At 42.9% G+C, this 16,466-nt stretch overlaps 1 protein-coding gene across 1 annotated transcript; it reads left to right on the top strand.

Moving 5' to 3' along the window:
* Positions 1-904: 904 nt before the first annotated feature.
* AGR2 (anterior gradient 2, protein disulphide isomerase family member) lies at positions 905-11,511 on the top strand. The gene is made up of 8 exons (XM_028751385.2): positions 905-1,040; positions 4,381-4,524; positions 6,180-6,243; positions 6,444-6,496; positions 7,338-7,411; positions 8,225-8,288; positions 10,351-10,434; positions 11,200-11,511. The coding sequence occupies exons 2-8, from the start codon at positions 4,389-4,391 to the stop codon at positions 11,247-11,249; spliced, it is 525 nt and encodes a 174-aa protein (XP_028607218.2). The 5' UTR covers positions 905-1,040; positions 4,381-4,388; the 3' UTR covers positions 11,250-11,511.
* Positions 11,512-16,466: the final 4,955 nt, after the last annotated feature.

Here is a 16,466-nt window from a genome sequence, read left to right as displayed (position 1 = left end):
GCTAGGAAACAGCTACTATTCCAAGAAGAACACCAGGTGGGATTCAACAGTGCACTGATTTGAGTGCTTCATCAATGCAAGCAGTGGCAGATGGGATGACCTCCCCTCTCCTTCCTCTGCCTGCTGTCCTGGGGGTTCTCCTGACTCTCCAGAGTAGATTTGGGGGAGATGGGGCGCCCAGGCGAGAGGAGAGGGAGGCAAGCCCATTGAGCTAGCAGGAGTCTCAGCACCGGCTTCCACTAGTGTATACTGGCTTAGTTGCATCCAGCCCAATAAAATCATTTCACACTGAAGGCAGAGGGTCTGGGCAGCTCCCTCCTTAAATGATGAGATTCATATTTTCAGCATGGTTTCCAACACTGGAGTGATGTAAAAGGCACTTGAAAGCAATGGTGGGGAACCAGTGACCTTGCTGTGAGGCTCCAAGTCCTACGGGCAATGGGAATTGTGGGCCAATACCACACCCTGCTTTGGAAGATGAACTGTCAGGTTCCATTTTCATTTGGCATTTCCCTTGGCTTCTTTGATCTGGATCAGTGCCCTGTACTCAGTACAGTGACCATTTAATTCACGCTGAAATTCATATCCAATTTCATCTTCTCAAAGGAATTGCAGACCTGTGCTTTAGAATGAAGCTTCTGTCCAATCACAAAAGGCCAGATCAGCCTTCAGGCAAATCAGAAGCCTTGATTTATGCTTACCTGGATTTGGCTCATTGCCCACATCAGAAAATATATTTCCCCAAACTCTCATATACACATATAAATTTTACTTTTCTAAAACTACTGATACACTGTACGCTGATGGCATTTATTTGTTTCAGAAATTACTTGCAAACATCTTGTCTTTTGTTTATTTTCTTTAAAAAAATAAAAATAAAATAGAGGTTTCCCCCTGCATCAGAAGTATTCAAATGCCACAGCTTGTGGGTGGGGATGAGGTGTGCCCAGGTGCATAAATAGGCATACCATACCTTCCTTGTTCACACTGAAACTTGGAACACTTTAGCAGTTTCTCAAAGGAGGAGAAGGGCAGAGCAGGTAAGATGATCAGCTCTGGGCTTAGCAAAGCACCTGTTCAGAGTCCTCTGAGCCTGTGAGTCAGGTTACTTATTGATGGGCAGGTAACAAAGAACAGGCTGGGAAGACCGGAGCAGTGAAAGGGCAGTGAAAGGGCTGTGCAGCAGTTCTAAGAAAAGCAGCTAGAGTGTTTTGCTGTTTCTTTCACTAACTATGCTGATGACCACAAGAGTGTGTGTGTGTGTGTGTGTTGAGCTTTACAAACCTTTGTGATTCTATTTTCTTTTTGAAGAAGCAACTTTTGTCAGTCATTGCTTTCCCACTGGATCTGCTAACAGCTCTGATCCCCACCCCCTTGTCTGATTTCCTGTTTGGCAAGTGCAAGCACTTTCTAACGCATGGGTAGGCAAACCAAGGCCCGGGGGCCGGATCTGGCCCAAGCGCCTTCTAAATCCGGCCCATGGACGGTCCGAGAATTAGCGTGTTTTTACATGAGTAGAAAGTGTCCTTTTATTTAAAATGCATCTCTGGGTTATTTGTGGGGCATAGGAATTTGTTCATTTCCCCCCAAAAAAAATATAGTCTGCCCCCCCACAAGGTCTGAGGGACAGTGGACTGGTCCCTGCCTGAAAAAGTTTGCTGGCCCCTGTTCTAATGCCTTTGTCAAAGCTCTGTTTTCTTCTATGGTGCTATGGTTTCTGTGTACTGCATTTACCAGTCTTGAATCTTCTCAGCTGTCTATCTTCTGCTGCTTGAAAGGATTGTGCCCCACACCCACCCACTTCTTCCATTTTTTGCCCAGTTGTGTTTCTTCCCGCTTCCCTGATGCTGACACAGGGCCCATTGACATCAGCTGTGCCATAAAAAGGGACTCCGCTGGATGCATACTGGCCTACTTAAATGCCCCTGTGGTTTCAAAGGATGACAATATGTCCTTGCTGCCTGTTTTCTTAAAAAGCCAAATGCCCCTCCAAAAACTTGCCTATTTTAATTTCCCCCATGAAGACATAAGGGTGTCTGTCACTTTAATAAAACAAACCTGTGCATGCTTATTCTGCAAAGTAAGTCCTAACATGTTGCACGGCATTTACCGTCATGTAAGTGTGTACAGGATTGCAGTCCCTTTTAAAAAAACACAAATCCAAAACCTGAAAATCAGCCCCATTCGATATCATTCAAACTTCCTTCCAAGTTAATATGCTTAGGATTGAAGCTTCAGAATGCCCATTTTGGCCACCATTGTTTCCTGATTGTTGTAGAAAATCTGAGAAGAAAATATGGAAGATGAGTAACATGCTTGAAAATTGTATTTCCTGATTTTTGAGCATAGTAGACTTAATCCTGACCATATCAGCCCCGCTTGATCTTCAGAGCAGGGTCTTGATTATCTCAAATGGTACCGTTATTATTCCTCCTCAGCCAAATTTGATGGAGGCAGACCTACTCTCTGCAAGGCTGTCCCAGAAACCTGGGGCCAATCTAGAGAGCCAAATGGGGTGTGCAGCTGAGACCCTTCTCTGCTACTTACCCACAGCCCCTCATCCCAGAACTTTTTCTCCCAGCCCTGTGTGCATCTCCAGCATCAAAGCTCACCTGGGTGGAAAGCATGTGGAGGGACATGCTGCATATTGGTGGAGAGGAGGGTTCTGCACCATCACTACTTCTTCTTAAGTTGGACATCTGCTCTCTCTCTCTCTCTCTCTCTCTGTGTGTGTGTGTGTGTGTGTTTGGAAAGTCATGCCTTTAAATAGAACTTCTGCTGTTCCCTGCAGTTGGGGTCTAAACTGAGATACTGATCAAAACTCCAGGGCCGGTCCTGCCATTGGGCAGAGTGAGGTGGAATCCTCAGTTGGAATGGAGGACCCAGCTCTGTGCATCATGCAGCTAAACTAACCAGTCTTTGTGTAAGATTAAACAGCAACAGCCCATGCTTCAATATGCCACCACTGTTGAATTGGTCCTGAGACCTGCAGAAAACCCTTTGCTTCTCTCAAATTTGCAGTCTGCCACATTGAGTGAGAATCGTCAGGTCTTAGCATCAACTGTCTGTCCCCCGTAGCGATGGATGCTATTTTTAAAAGTCAGGATTTTGAAACCAACAGATCTATAATTGGACTAAAATGAGGTTAATCAGATTCATTCAGAATTGTGTTCACCGTCAAGACAGGGAGCATTGGAAATGCTAGCAGAATTAGCATCTTGAGATGCCTTCATTCGAAAACTTACTGTGTGACTTTTAATTGGCTTAGAAAACTTCAAGGCTGCAGTGCTCAATATATACACTTACAAGAGAGCAAGTCCAACCGAACACCATGGGGCTTACTTCTGAGTAAACATGGATAAGATCAGGCTGTACATTTGGGGGGTGGGGAATGCATCATATGTGAAGACACACAGCACAATCTTAACACGTAGACTCATAGAATTGTAGAGATAGGAGGGATCCTGAGGGTCATCTAGTCCAACTCCCTGCAATGCTTACTCTGAATTAAGTACCCCTGTGCTCAGTGGGTCTTATACAAGGGTAACTGTGCATAAGACTGCAGCTTTGGGGTGCATTGAGTGGACACTGGCTGTCAGAGCATAGCCAACTTGGCAAGCCTAGGGATTTGAAACTACTTTGATTTCATTGTCTCCTAAATATTTCCCTGTTGTCACCACACTGAGAGAAGTGTTTCACTCCTCACAACCCAAGGCAAGGGCCTCGAAAATACTTTGATTTGCTTTGCATGGCTCCATTTTCTTCAAGTCCACTGTAAACACCAAATTAGTGCCTGGGAAATAAAGGTTAGTTTTTAATTCAAAGTATCAGCTTTGAATATCACAGTAGAGTTACATTTAGCTCTGTTTGTCTTCACAATGTATCCGTCAATGGAAGGTTTCGTTATAGGATGGGGAAGAAATTGGATTCAGTTTGCTTTTTAAGCAAATCTACCTAATTCACACTTTCTAAAACAGTAAGCAAAATGAAACACAGCCATCCTTCAAAATTCACACTTCTCTGAATGTTGCAATGCAATTCGCCAGCCAAGTAATGTGCACAAATATGCATATACCAAGGTAAATGGTGCATAAAACTGTATATAGTTTCCCATCCCTGCTTGAGCACAGAAGGACTTCCTTCTATGCATACTATACACTGAGGCCCAAGCCGAGTTTCTCATGCATGTTGTATGTAGCACTTAACATTCGGTTGCTCCTTTTTTTTTACTGTGACCAAGCTGGAACTAGAGTAATTCCATTCCATTGCTTGTAACTTAGCCAGCAAGGTTGATTGCATGCCTCTATTGTTCCATACCTAATAGTCTCCTGTTCTGTAATGCAGCTGAATAAATCCTTGATGCTTTTTTTCTCCCCCTAGCTTCAACCATGGAGAAGAGCCTTGCATCGGTATTGCTTTTGCTCGTCGCCGTCTCGTACATTTCAGCGAAAGACACTACTGTGAAAAGTGAAAAGAAGGATGTAAAAGAAACCCGTCCCAAACTGCCCCAGACTCTCTCCAGAGGTAAAGGAACACTAGCTGAGTGCATGGGAAGACAGGGTGGTGTTGCTCTTTTAACCCTTTCTCAAAATACTAGAACCCAGACCACCCAATGAAGCAAAATGATGGGAGATTCAGAACAGACCCAAGCGGGTTTGTAGCAATTAGAGTGTTGGACTAGGACATGGGAAACCAGGATTCCAATTCCAATTCACTCATGAAGCTGACTGGGTGACCTCTCTTAACCTAACCTATCTCACAGGCTTGTTCTGATGGATCCTGCCCTTTGATAACTTACAAAACTGCACTACATATATCTACTTGGAAGTGAGTGTCACTGAGTTCAGTGAGGCTTACCCCTTATACGTTGTTATAAGATTGTAGTGTAAGAGGGTCTTTTCTCAATAAGGAGGGGGTGCACATTATTTAAATAAGGAAGCCTCAGGGGACATTTCTCCAACAGTCGGTAATTCGTAGCAGGTAATTATCTAAATTTCACATTGGACTTGAAGTGAGTGCTAGTTCAGATTAATGCCAGCATTTGAAGAAATCATTGCAATTAATCAAGGGGTTTGGGGGGGGGGGAATAGCGTATTTACGCAAATCTAATGCACCATCAAATCTAATGGGCACCTCAATTTTCAAAACCTTGAAACCAAAAAAGTATTCACTGGCGCATGTAAATGTGCCATCAAAACTAGGGTGTACCCTAATTTTCGCAACATAATTTGGCCAAAAAAAGTACGTATTACATTTGTGTAAATACAGTAACACCTAAAAATATGGTGTTGGCAGGAGGTATTTGGGCTAACTGGCATAAGGTTATATAGCTGGAAATTTGTGATTTGTTTTATTATATTTGCTTTATTATATTTCTATGCCACTTTTCATTCGAATGTATCCCAAAGCATCTTACAAACAATAAATAATAACAACATGACAGAACACAATAAACATGAGAGGACATCACAAACACAGCGTAAATCATATAGGATAATTCACAAATCATCAGGGAAACAATTGCAATCTATAAAACACTGTTAACAAAACAACAACTAAAAAACAAGCCAAACATCAAAAATGTAAGCAAAAGTCATATTATATGATTAACAAATACAGCATTTATAATCTATAAAATAATATCAACATTAACAAAATAGCATCGAAGACTCATAATCTTTCACTCTGTTCAGCTCATTAAAATACAAATACACACGATGTGCATGGCTGCAACTCCCTTCTGAAGGTTCCTCAGACTGGAATTGAGGCAGCACAGATTGAACCAACCAACCCCTGATGGCAAACAGAAAGTCTTTCTCCCCTCACAATTCTTCCTCTGGAAACAGCTCCCTTATCATGGCTACTAGGTCTGGAGGGTAGGGCAAGGCGGGTGGGAAAAGCCATTGCCTGATGAGCAGCACTAAGCCTCACTTAGAGTTGCCTTTGTTCAGGACTCAGTTCAGTTGCCATGTGTCCCCTTTTTCCAGGACACATCCTCTTTTTCATGGGTATGTAAAATGTGTGTTGTCATAGTGATCCATAGTTAAAAGTAGAAGTCGGCAAATGGGCCCTCTTTCTTGCTCTTCAAAATATGGCAACCCTACAACTGGTTATAGGATTAATGCCTCCTCAATTATAATATGCTTTAAAACTAAATTCCATTCATCATTTCCTTTCAGGCTGGGGAGATCAGCTTATCTGGACTCAGACTTATGAAGAAGCTCTCCATAAAGCCAGGACAAAGTAAGTTCCCCTATCTCCACATGGTTTTCACTATGGCGTGTGAAGGTCTCCTCCTTCCACTCTAAGAATTGAGAAATGTTTCAATACCTTTTTCCAGGACCTTAAATCTTAAGTCATTGAGATTTTTGTCCATCATGAGTTTTGCTCTTTTTATCGCCTGCTACTGTGAGATTCTAAAATGGACCTTTTCTTCTTTTCAGCAACAAACCTATAATGATCATCCACCATTTAGAAGACTGCCCTCACAGTCAAGGTAGCATTCTTTCCAACAGACATATAATATTTTGGTCTACATCCAAGCAAATACAATTACTACCAATAATAATAATAACAACAATAAACCGGCTCTTTTTACACTGAAAGCATAATCTATATTTTTATCCCATACTTAATAACTGGGGAGGTTTAGATAAATGGAAGGCAGAAATTTCTATTTACATTCCCCCCCGCCCCCTCACAAATGATCACAGTCAGAAACAGAGATTGACAAATTTGTGCCGAAGAGCTCGTAATGATATCCTGTCCACACATCGTATGAACACCCAAACTCCATGCATTCTTTGACAGTTGTGAATATGTTTTCTGTTCACTTAAGAGACTGGTTTTCAGGTGGGCCTTAGATCCAGCACTTATCTCCTTAGAAATGAAACATTTATTGTATAATTCAAACTAGAGTGACATAGCATGAGTAAATCAGTAAGTGCAGTTTCCTGTCTTAAGCTGCAATCCTCTGTCTACTCAGAAGTAAGTCCCACTGAATTCAGTGAGGTTTACTCCCTGGTAAGTGGAATTTGGATTTCAGCCTCAGGCTTCTTATGAATTCCTTTGCTAAGCAAAAGAATCCAGGTTCCAAAAACCCAAAACATTGATTGCGATAACCTTGACCTCCTTTCATTCCCAGACCTGTTTCTAAACTTTTGAGCCTTTAGCTTATCTCTTTCATTTTACAGTGATCTTTATTAGGCCTTCAGGCCTTAAGCGTTCATGAATTTTTATTTGATCTGTACTGACAATAGATACATAATGTTCTTTCTATGTTTCAGATTCTTTCTTTTTTTTTCTAATAGTGAGTCTAATTTCTTCTCCCATTCTAGCACTGAAGAAGGTATTTGCTGAACACAAAGAGATACAGAAATTGGCTGAGAAGTTTGTTCTCCTCAATCTTGTTGTAAGTTTTCTTTGACACCTGACCAAGTGCTCTGTTTTGTAATAAAGCAATTATTCTCTCGGCCAAGTTTCAAGTTGATCTACCGGTATTTAATTCTACCTAGAGCTGGTTCACACAGGGCATCTTTCCAAAATGGAAGCACTCTGTATAAGGGTGGTTGCTGTTTTTAGAAAAATAGGCAAGTGTTTAGATTGCCACGATTATTGGGAAAGTAATATATAGATAGGGTTGCCATATTTCAATAAGTAAAAATCTAGACACAAACAGTTGTTGAGCTTATTGGGGGGGGAGAGGGGGATCACCCAAAAAGTTGTTGGCCTATTTTTGGGAAGACACTTCCTGGTTCTGTTTGCAAAAACCTGGACGCTTTGTCAATTTTTAAAAATCCCCCTTGGATGGAAATTTCGACGTTGGAATCCTGAACATGTCAGGAGAAAACTGGACACATGGCAACCCTAGTATAGAGCAGCTTCCCAACAAAACGGATACCTGTGCATTCTTCATGTATAACAGTTTAATATACATTTTTCTTATGTGGATATTATCTCCATATAGGGAAAAATACTGTGTGTGAAATTTAGTGGGTGGATGTGCTTGCTAAAATAATTATAATGCTCATCAAATCCTCATTGTGGTCCGATTCTGTTATATTATACATTAGGGGATGGCTGTCACATCATCATCATCTATTCCACCTAACCTTTCAATATGTTGAAGTAACTGGCAATGTTTAATAGATATTTTGACTGTTCTCTGTGTGATCTAAATGGCTTGCATCACAGATATTTGTATTTTATTTTTCTTTTCTTTAAGTATGAAACCACAGACAAACATCTTTCACCAGATGGCCAGTATGTTCCCAGAATCCTGTTTGTAGGTGAGTAGTTAAGGGGTCAAAGAGTTCTGTTTTTTGGCGGGGGGGCATGCCAGGCTGAATACAGTGGTACCTCTGGTTAGGCGTGCTTCTGGTTATGCACGCTTCGGGTTACAAGCTCCACTAACCCAGAAGTAGTTGCTCCTGGTTGCAAACTTTGTCCCAGGATGCAGCAGGAAGTGCCATAAGCAAAAGTGTGCCACAGGATAAGAATGGTTTCAGCTTAAGAACGGACCTCTGGAATGAATTACGTTCGTAACTAAAGGTACCACTGTAGCTGAGATGAGTTAATATTTACTGTGGAACGAAAGCTTGATTTATCTCCAGGTTGCATCTCCAATATGGGGGAAACAGGGTTTTGCAAGCATTCCAACTGGAGAATGTGGCTGTTGCTAGCAAAACCTGAATCTCCTGTACCACTGGCGTTATTGGTGTTTTTGCTCAAAGACCTATAGGATGGGTCCCATAAAACTGCTCTTAACATGCAATACACTTGCCACATGTCCACCCAGTTTTTGTAATTTAAAGTAGCTTTCCCCTCTCCTGGTTTTAAGGAGGGGATTGATAAAGGGCCAAAAAAAGTAGTTGTGTAAAACGAAACGTTTCACATTTGCATCTGCAACAATAAGCTGCCCAAAATCTATTTCCAATATACGTGCGTCTCTGCAAACAATGGAGCATATGCCCCACTCGTTTTATTAAATTGGCTAAAGGGTGGATTTTTTACACACACACTCCAAGGAGTTAACGAATGACACTGATCTTAAGAAGATTCCCCCTCAGGCTGATGCTGCTCATTGCTTTAACATCTACAGCTTACATTTTACTTAGTTATTATTTAGGATGGGGGTGGAGAAATCACCGAGTCCCATTTCTGCCCACCAGCTGTTCAGTGGAAGCAGCTGAGAAGGAAAGCTTTGTTGGTGTACAAAGCCTTGCTATGGATTTGTGGGGGTCCAGATTCCCCTAAATGCGTGGGTGCCAGATTCACTCCATAATTCCTGGATGTAGTATTAAACTTTGCCAAACACGGGAACCCCCTGGAATTAGTTATGCTAACAAGGCAAGCCAGCTTGGCAGAGTGGGCTGAATGGGCCATTCGTAGAGGAGAAAGACCAGGGATGGCCCATCAAGGAAACCATCAAAGGGCAAGAATGCCAGGCAAGGGGGAGTGGAGCCCCTTCTTGGCTGGGTGCCAGGTTTTGGGTTTTGACTCTGAACAGAGGCGCCGAGTTCTGCCCAACATTGTGGGGCCCCATTGTGCACATGTGTGACATCACACGCATCGTGGCACAGGGCCCTGTTAGGGCCACCACAGCTGCCACAAGGCCCAGCAAGACTCAGCACCAACACTGCAAGTCCCAGCAAGGCCTGCCGCCACTGCAAGGCCAGGCTCCTCAAGATGGAGGAGGGATTCAGCCCCATCCCAACAGACTTTGGGTGGGTGGGGGGAGGGGCTGAAGACATCTCAGCCCTGTGGAGTTGACACCTATGTCACTGAATGATGTAGGCTGTGGGAGGTCCTTGGAGTTGGTTAGCAGCATGGAGGAGGAGGAGAGCTGGGGAAGACAGACTGGAAGGAAGGGACACAAAGGATGGCTTTTTGCTGCTCTTTGAATCCAATGCTGCACTCAAGAGGGGAGCCAGACCCTCATAGGATGTGAATGCCCTACAATCTCTGCATCTAGGGGCAGGATGTTTATATGTGTAAATAAAACCATATGTCATAAGGACATCATAGTCTCAGCTGTGTCTTGTTGTCCCAAAAGGGAACACAGACTTTGGTAAGCATGCCAGACACCCCTGGAATCTCACGCTAATTGTGGAGATTCGAGTGGACTGTAACAGCACACAAAGACAGCTCCTTCCTACAGAAGCAGGGAAACATTTCTCAGCATTTCCCCTGCAGATATGCAAAAAAGTGACTATGCATATCCATACTGGAGAATTATAGACAACATTCATGTGGTTAAGCATCTTTTGCATGGGGACAGTAGAAGCCATTTTCATTGAGGGTTTTTTGACGGCTGCAGATGGAAAGTTAATGCGGTCATTGTTTCTCCAGATCCGTCACTGACAGTTAGAGCAGATATTACTGGAAGATATTCCAACCGCCTCTATGCTTACGAGCCTTCAGACATTGCATTACGTAAGTATTTCCTAGCAGAGCTTTTTGCATAGATTTGGAACAAAGGAAGGTCTGAAATTCTGCTTTGGAGCTCCCTCCAGTTGCACAATAGCATTGCAAAATGTGCATAAAATAGTAATAAATGCTGGTGAATTTTCATGATGACTTCTTTTTTTAAAAAAAATCACAAACTGATGTGGATATGTAGATAACTGAATTTAAGACTGGGAAAATGTGGAATTGAGAGAAAACTAAATGGATAGATTTCACCATCCTAACTTCTGAATAAATATGCATAGCAACACATAGAAAATGACTGATGCCATTTATGTAAATAGTTTAGAGTGTCGTTTTTGATATGGATGCCATGTGAATGTCACCTGAAACCGGTAATCCATCCACATGGATGGTCCAACATGGTGCAGATTGTTTTCATGCCACTGCCAAAATATTCCCAGAGCAAGTTCTGCACCTGACATGACCCTCATGGTGGGGTCCTATGCACAATAACGGCTCGCTGTATGGAAACCTCAGCATGAAAAGCATCCTTAAATCCATTTAAATCCGTGTTATCCAATTTAACTGAGTTGTCAATGATGTGTGGACCATTAACAGTGTGCACTGCTTCTGCTATTGTAAATGCTGGGAAATTAAAGTGAGATTTGGTTTATTGCAGTTTGCATAATTTAGAAAGTTCAAACTGATGTGCATTACATGCCAGATTACTTTTTGTACAACCCCCCCCCCCCCCCGCCTTCCTGACTTATCATCTGTTTCTTTTTCTAGTGTATGCAAATATGCAGAAAGCTCTGAAGTTGTTGAAGACTGAATTGTAAAGAAAGAAAACAGACACACTCTCAGGTCTTCCACCTCTAACGCAGCGTATGAAAAAATAGTTCTCCCCGAAGAGAATGCGTAGGCTGCCCTTGGATATGCATATCAACAACTCACTGTATGCATAACTTCCAGGAGGATAACTGTGTTATAAATACTCATTTGTAACTGTGTGGTATTATGTATTGATTGCTTTTATAAAATAAGACTAAAAACACTGTATGCTCTTTTCTATAAATCAAGATTAAAAAGAAAAACACTTTATGGAGTTTGCACTTTTGTGACCTGTCTTATTTTGCAATCTTGTACAGAAGCATCTGTAATATTTCCAATGAGAGGGCCAGTGTGGTGTAGTGGTTAAGAGCGGTAGACTCGTAATCTGGTGAACCGGGTTCGTGTTTCCGTTCCTCCACCTGCAGCTGCTGGGTGACCTTGGGCCAGGCACACTTCTTTGAAGTCTCTCAGCCTCACTCACCTCACAGAGTGTTTGTTGTGGGGGAGGAAAGGAAAGGAGAATGTTAGCCGCTTTGAGATTCCTTTATCAATGACTTGGATGATGGACTCAAGGGCATCCTGATCAAATTTGCAGATGACACCAAACTAGGAGGGGTGGCTAACACCCCAGAGGACAGGATCACACTTCAAAACGACCTTGACAGATTAGAGAACTGGGCCAAAACAAACAGGATGAACTTTAACAGGGAGAAATGTAAAGTATTGCACTTGGGCAAAAAAAATGAGAGGCACAAATACAAGATGGGTGACACCTGGCTTGAGAGCAGTACATGTGAAAAGGATCTAGGAGTCTTGGTTGACCACAAACTTGACATGAGCCAACAGTGTGACGCGGCAGCTAAAAAAGCCAATGCAATTCTGGGCTGCATCAATAGGAGTAGAGCATCTAGATCAAGGGAAGTAATAGTGCCACTGTATTCTGCTCTGGTCAGACCTCACCTGGAGTACTGTGTCCAGTTCTGGGCACCACAGTTCAAGAAGGACACTGACAAACTGGAACGTGTCCAGAGGAGGGCAACCAAAATGGTCAAAGGCCTGGAAACGATGCCTTATGAGGAACGGCTAAGGGAGCTGGGCATGTTCGGAGTGTGGTGGAGTCTCCTTCTTTGGAGGTCTTTAAGCAGAGGCTTGAGAACCATATGTCAGGAGTGCTCTGATGGTGTTTCCTGCTTGGCAGGGGGTTGGACTCGATGGCCCTTGTGGTCTATTCCAACTCTATGATTCTATGATTCCTTAGGGTAGTGATAAAGCGGGATATCAAATTCAAACTCTTCTTCTTCTTCAATGACACAAATAGCACAGCAAACAAATTTTCAAGAACCTAATTCCATGCAGACCATCAGTCCCCGATATCTGCAGACGGGGCTGGAAAAGTCTCCTCTCCATTCCTGGGGAGTTGCTGTCAGTCAGTGCAGACCAGGGCTGAGGAAACTGTGCGCCCCCCCCTCCCAGATGTTGTTTCACTCCAACACCCATCATTCCTGAGCATTGGCCACACTTGCTGGGGCTACTGGAGGTCCAGCGACATATGATGGGCCTCTGAGATAGATGCACCAATGGTCTGATTCGATGCAAGGCAGCTTCCAATGTCAGCAAATGGACAGCAGACTTCAAACTGCCCAACAGCAATGTGAATGATTGCCAGTTGTATTTGTGTGAATGGTGTCCGTTCCTGACTGCAGAAGAAAAAGCAAACTGCCTGGTCTGCTTATTTCCATTTTTGGTCAGAATTCTCTGACATCCCTACCTACATGAGAACGCCTCCTCTACCGTTACCTCCCCAGCAACTGGCATTCACTGGGCCACGATCTCCGAAACTGGCCTTACTTTCTACTTCATGGTATCTCCATGAGTTTATCTGGGGCTGGGGAGCCGATAGACCATTAGACATTGATAGCCTTCAACTCCCATGAGCCCCAGCCAGCCTGACCAATGGTCAGGCATGGTGGGAGTTGCAGTCCAGCAAATTTTGGAGTGGCCCTACTCAGCATTCCAAAATTTCCTTCATGCTGTTTTTTAGAGCCGCTCAAGTCAGCGGCCCTCTTATGTTGTGCAGTGAATTTCATGCAGTGATGACATGTTATGTGAAGAACCGCTTTTGCCTGCCCTGAATCTGCTACCAATAAATTTTAGGGTGTGATTAACTAAAACTGTTCTCAACAAGATTTTTGCTTTTTTAAAGAGAGAGAGTATACACAAAATTGACAAATCTACATTTTGTGCTTAAGCAAGAATTGCCCTTGAAAAAAGCCAAAATTATTATTATTATTATTATTATTACTATTATTATTAGCTAAAGTATGGCTTGGCTGTATGTGTGAACCCAGCCCAGTCACTTAGCTATGGATTATTAACCATGATTAAAGCCACTTGTTGATCAAGGTTTGTGGTTTATGAACTTCAGTTAATGTTAGCCATAGCTTACAGGTATGAACCTGGACCTTCTCTATTACCATCACCATCCAAAAGCCATGAGTGAAGAGCAGCTCTTCCAGGCTTTAATGCAGGGAGAGGGGGACACACATAATAAACCGAGCTTTGTCTGCCATACGCCTTAGCTGGTGATCATGAATTCAGGCAGGTTTCTGTCTCTTAATACTAGTCAGTGGTGGTGGTGGTGGTGCCCTCTGGTGGACAGGTGAGGGTGCTGCCACCATTGCTATTCCTCTCTATGCTGCTGGTGGAGGAAGAGAAATCAGAAGCAAAACAGCAGAAAACTTTGAAGGTCAATATTTGACTTGGTGTGTTAGTGAGGATCCTAGCTGGGTGTGTCAGTTACATCCTTATAGGTGTCAGCATAGCTGATGCAAAAAAAAAAAAAAAAAAAGGCACAAAGGTTTGGCTCAGTTTTGAAGCAATACCAGGCTCTGGAGATCACAGTTAGCATCCCTCAACTCTAATGGAGAGTGGCTCCCCAGCTGTGTTTTTTAGGGCCACACCTCTCTTGCCAGGTGAAACTCTATACACAGGAACACGGGGAGTTGCCTTTTACTAAGTCAGCTCACTGGTTCACCTTGCTCAGTTATCATCTATGCCAAGGTTTAAGACAGGGGTCTTTCCTGGCCCTACCTGAGAAAATTATTGTTGAAACATCCAAAGGGAAGCTGACTAAATGTTGGATTTGCAGTGTGCCAAACTTATATCCCCTTCTCAGCAAGGGTTATATCCCCTCCTCCGTAGAGACACAGAGAAACTGTTCATCGATTCCTGTTTGGAAATGAGTAAATGTGCAAAATCTTTCCTAGCATTAATTCAGTGGAAAATTATACAGCTTTTGCAATACCTGAGAAATGAATTATATTTAAGGAAACCTGATGGAGAAACTTTCAATGGCGTCTCACTATTTTCTGTCATTTGTGAAATTTCTTTCCCTGTATGTTTTCTTTTTCTAATGCTTTATCAAGCCAATATTTGGGTGTGTGTTTTTTTTTTAAAGTCAACAAGACCATTGCCCACCACATAAAAATGCTGGCCTCAAGGTGCAAATATTGAAAATGGATATTCCTTTTCCCCAAAACTCTGATGATTTGCTAAAGGGTTTCTGCAGTGAGTCAAGGGCTCAGGTGAGAGACACATTAAATCAGGGCCAGGGAACCTACAGACCTCCACATGTTGTTGGACTACAACTCCCATCACTCCTGACTATTGGCCATGCTGGCTGGGGCTGATGGGAACTAGTGTCCAACTGCATTTGGAGAACCACAATTTCCCCATCCCTGCACTAAAGTAAATATGGGTCCTTGAATAACAGAGGCCTATCAATTGAAGGCAACTGCGGTTGTCTATTGGACCAGTAAAGCCCAAGAGTCCTCAGGCTGAGCCCATGGTTTCATTCTGGCTCAAACCATTCCTGCCAAATATGTTCCCATTCCATCAGGAACATATAAACTACTCCTGCTGAATGGAGGAAAACCAGTCAAATAACTAAGTGAGTTGAAAGAGGGCTTCCCACAAGTCAATGTGCCAGAAAAGTCTCCATTACCTCACAGGCAGTCTTAATTTACATAAAACTGTTGAATAGTTAATGTTTGATTAGCTGGCTCGTTATGTCACACATTCTACATCGGAGCGTGTAAATAAATAACTTGTAACCAAAGTCTGATCACCTAATAAATACCAGCATTTAAATATTCATGCTGTACATTGCCTGACCAGGGTAGCAAAGGCAGACAGAGCAACCAAACATCACCATCCATTCCACAGCTGAATCTTCATACTCTGCTTGCTCCTGCCCATTCCAAAACACACACAAATGCCGGAAGGGACAGCATCCTTCACTGTACCTCAGTCTAACAGGCTAGCATTATCTTCAGCACTTTCTTTCAGCCGGAACTTGCCGGAACTGAATTCCGGCACCTCTCAGTTGGGCACCACTGCCATTCTAAGAGAATGAGGTGAGTTCATGGTGAGTTCTGGCACCTCTCTTTCTGGAAAAAGAGCACATCATCATTATCATTATTAAAATGTTTATACCGGCCTTCCCCTGAGGAACACTGAGCAGTTTACAGCATAAAAACACACGAATGCATAACAAAGAAAAAACAAAAACAATACACCTCCCCCCTCATACACAAAAGTTGTTTAATTAACCAAAGGCCTGGGCGAAGATGAATGACTCTGCCTGGTGACTACAAATATGTAACAAAGGTGCCAGGTGAGCCTCCCTGGGGAGAGCATTCCACAAATGGGAGCCACTGCAGAAAATTTAATAATAATAATAATAATAATAATAATAATAATAATAATAATAATAATTTGTTATTTCTACCCCACCCATCTGGCTGGGTTTCCCCAGCCACTCCGGGCAGCTTTCAACAGAACATTAAAAACAGAATAAAACTTCAAACATTAAAAACTTCCCTAAACAGGGCTGTTTTCAGATGTCTTCTAAAAGTCAGATAGTTGTTTATTTCCCTGATATCTGATGGGCCTTCCACAGGGTGGGCGCCATTACCAAGAAGGCCCTCTGCCTGGTTCCCTGTGGCTTCACTTTTCACAGTGAGGGAACCACCAGAAGGCCCTTGGCGCTGGACCTCAGTGTCTGGGCTGAACAATGGGGGTGGAGACACTCCTTCAGGTATACTGGGCCAAGGCCGGGTCCAAAGATGTTTTTTTAAGAAGCAGTTTAATGACCGCCTCTTTCAGTGGGGCTGGGAAGACTCCCTCACAGAGTGAAGAATTCACAACCCTGCAGAGCCCATCGC

This window comes from Podarcis muralis, chromosome 12, assembly GCF_964188315.1.
Source record: "Podarcis muralis chromosome 12, rPodMur119.hap1.1, whole genome shotgun sequence".
NCBI classification, from domain to species: domain Eukaryota; kingdom Metazoa; phylum Chordata; class Lepidosauria; order Squamata; family Lacertidae; genus Podarcis; species Podarcis muralis.
Note: the sequence above shows the minus strand (reverse complement) of the source record. Positions and strands in the feature narration are given on the sequence as shown.

Bases quoted from the DNA above. Each gene is read 5' to 3' on its own strand.
- AGR2 (XM_028751385.2), top strand. From the start codon at position 4,389: ATGGAGAAGAGCCTTGCATCGGTATTGCTTTTGCTCGTCGCCGTCTCG. The intron at 7,412-8,224 runs GTAAGTTTTCTT...CTTTTCTTTAAG, and splicing joins TTGTTCTCCTCAATCTTGTT to TATGAAACCACAGACAAACA. The intron at 8,289-10,350 runs GTGAGTAGTTAA...TTGTTTCTCCAG, and splicing joins TCCCAGAATCCTGTTTGTAG to ATCCGTCACTGACAGTTAGA.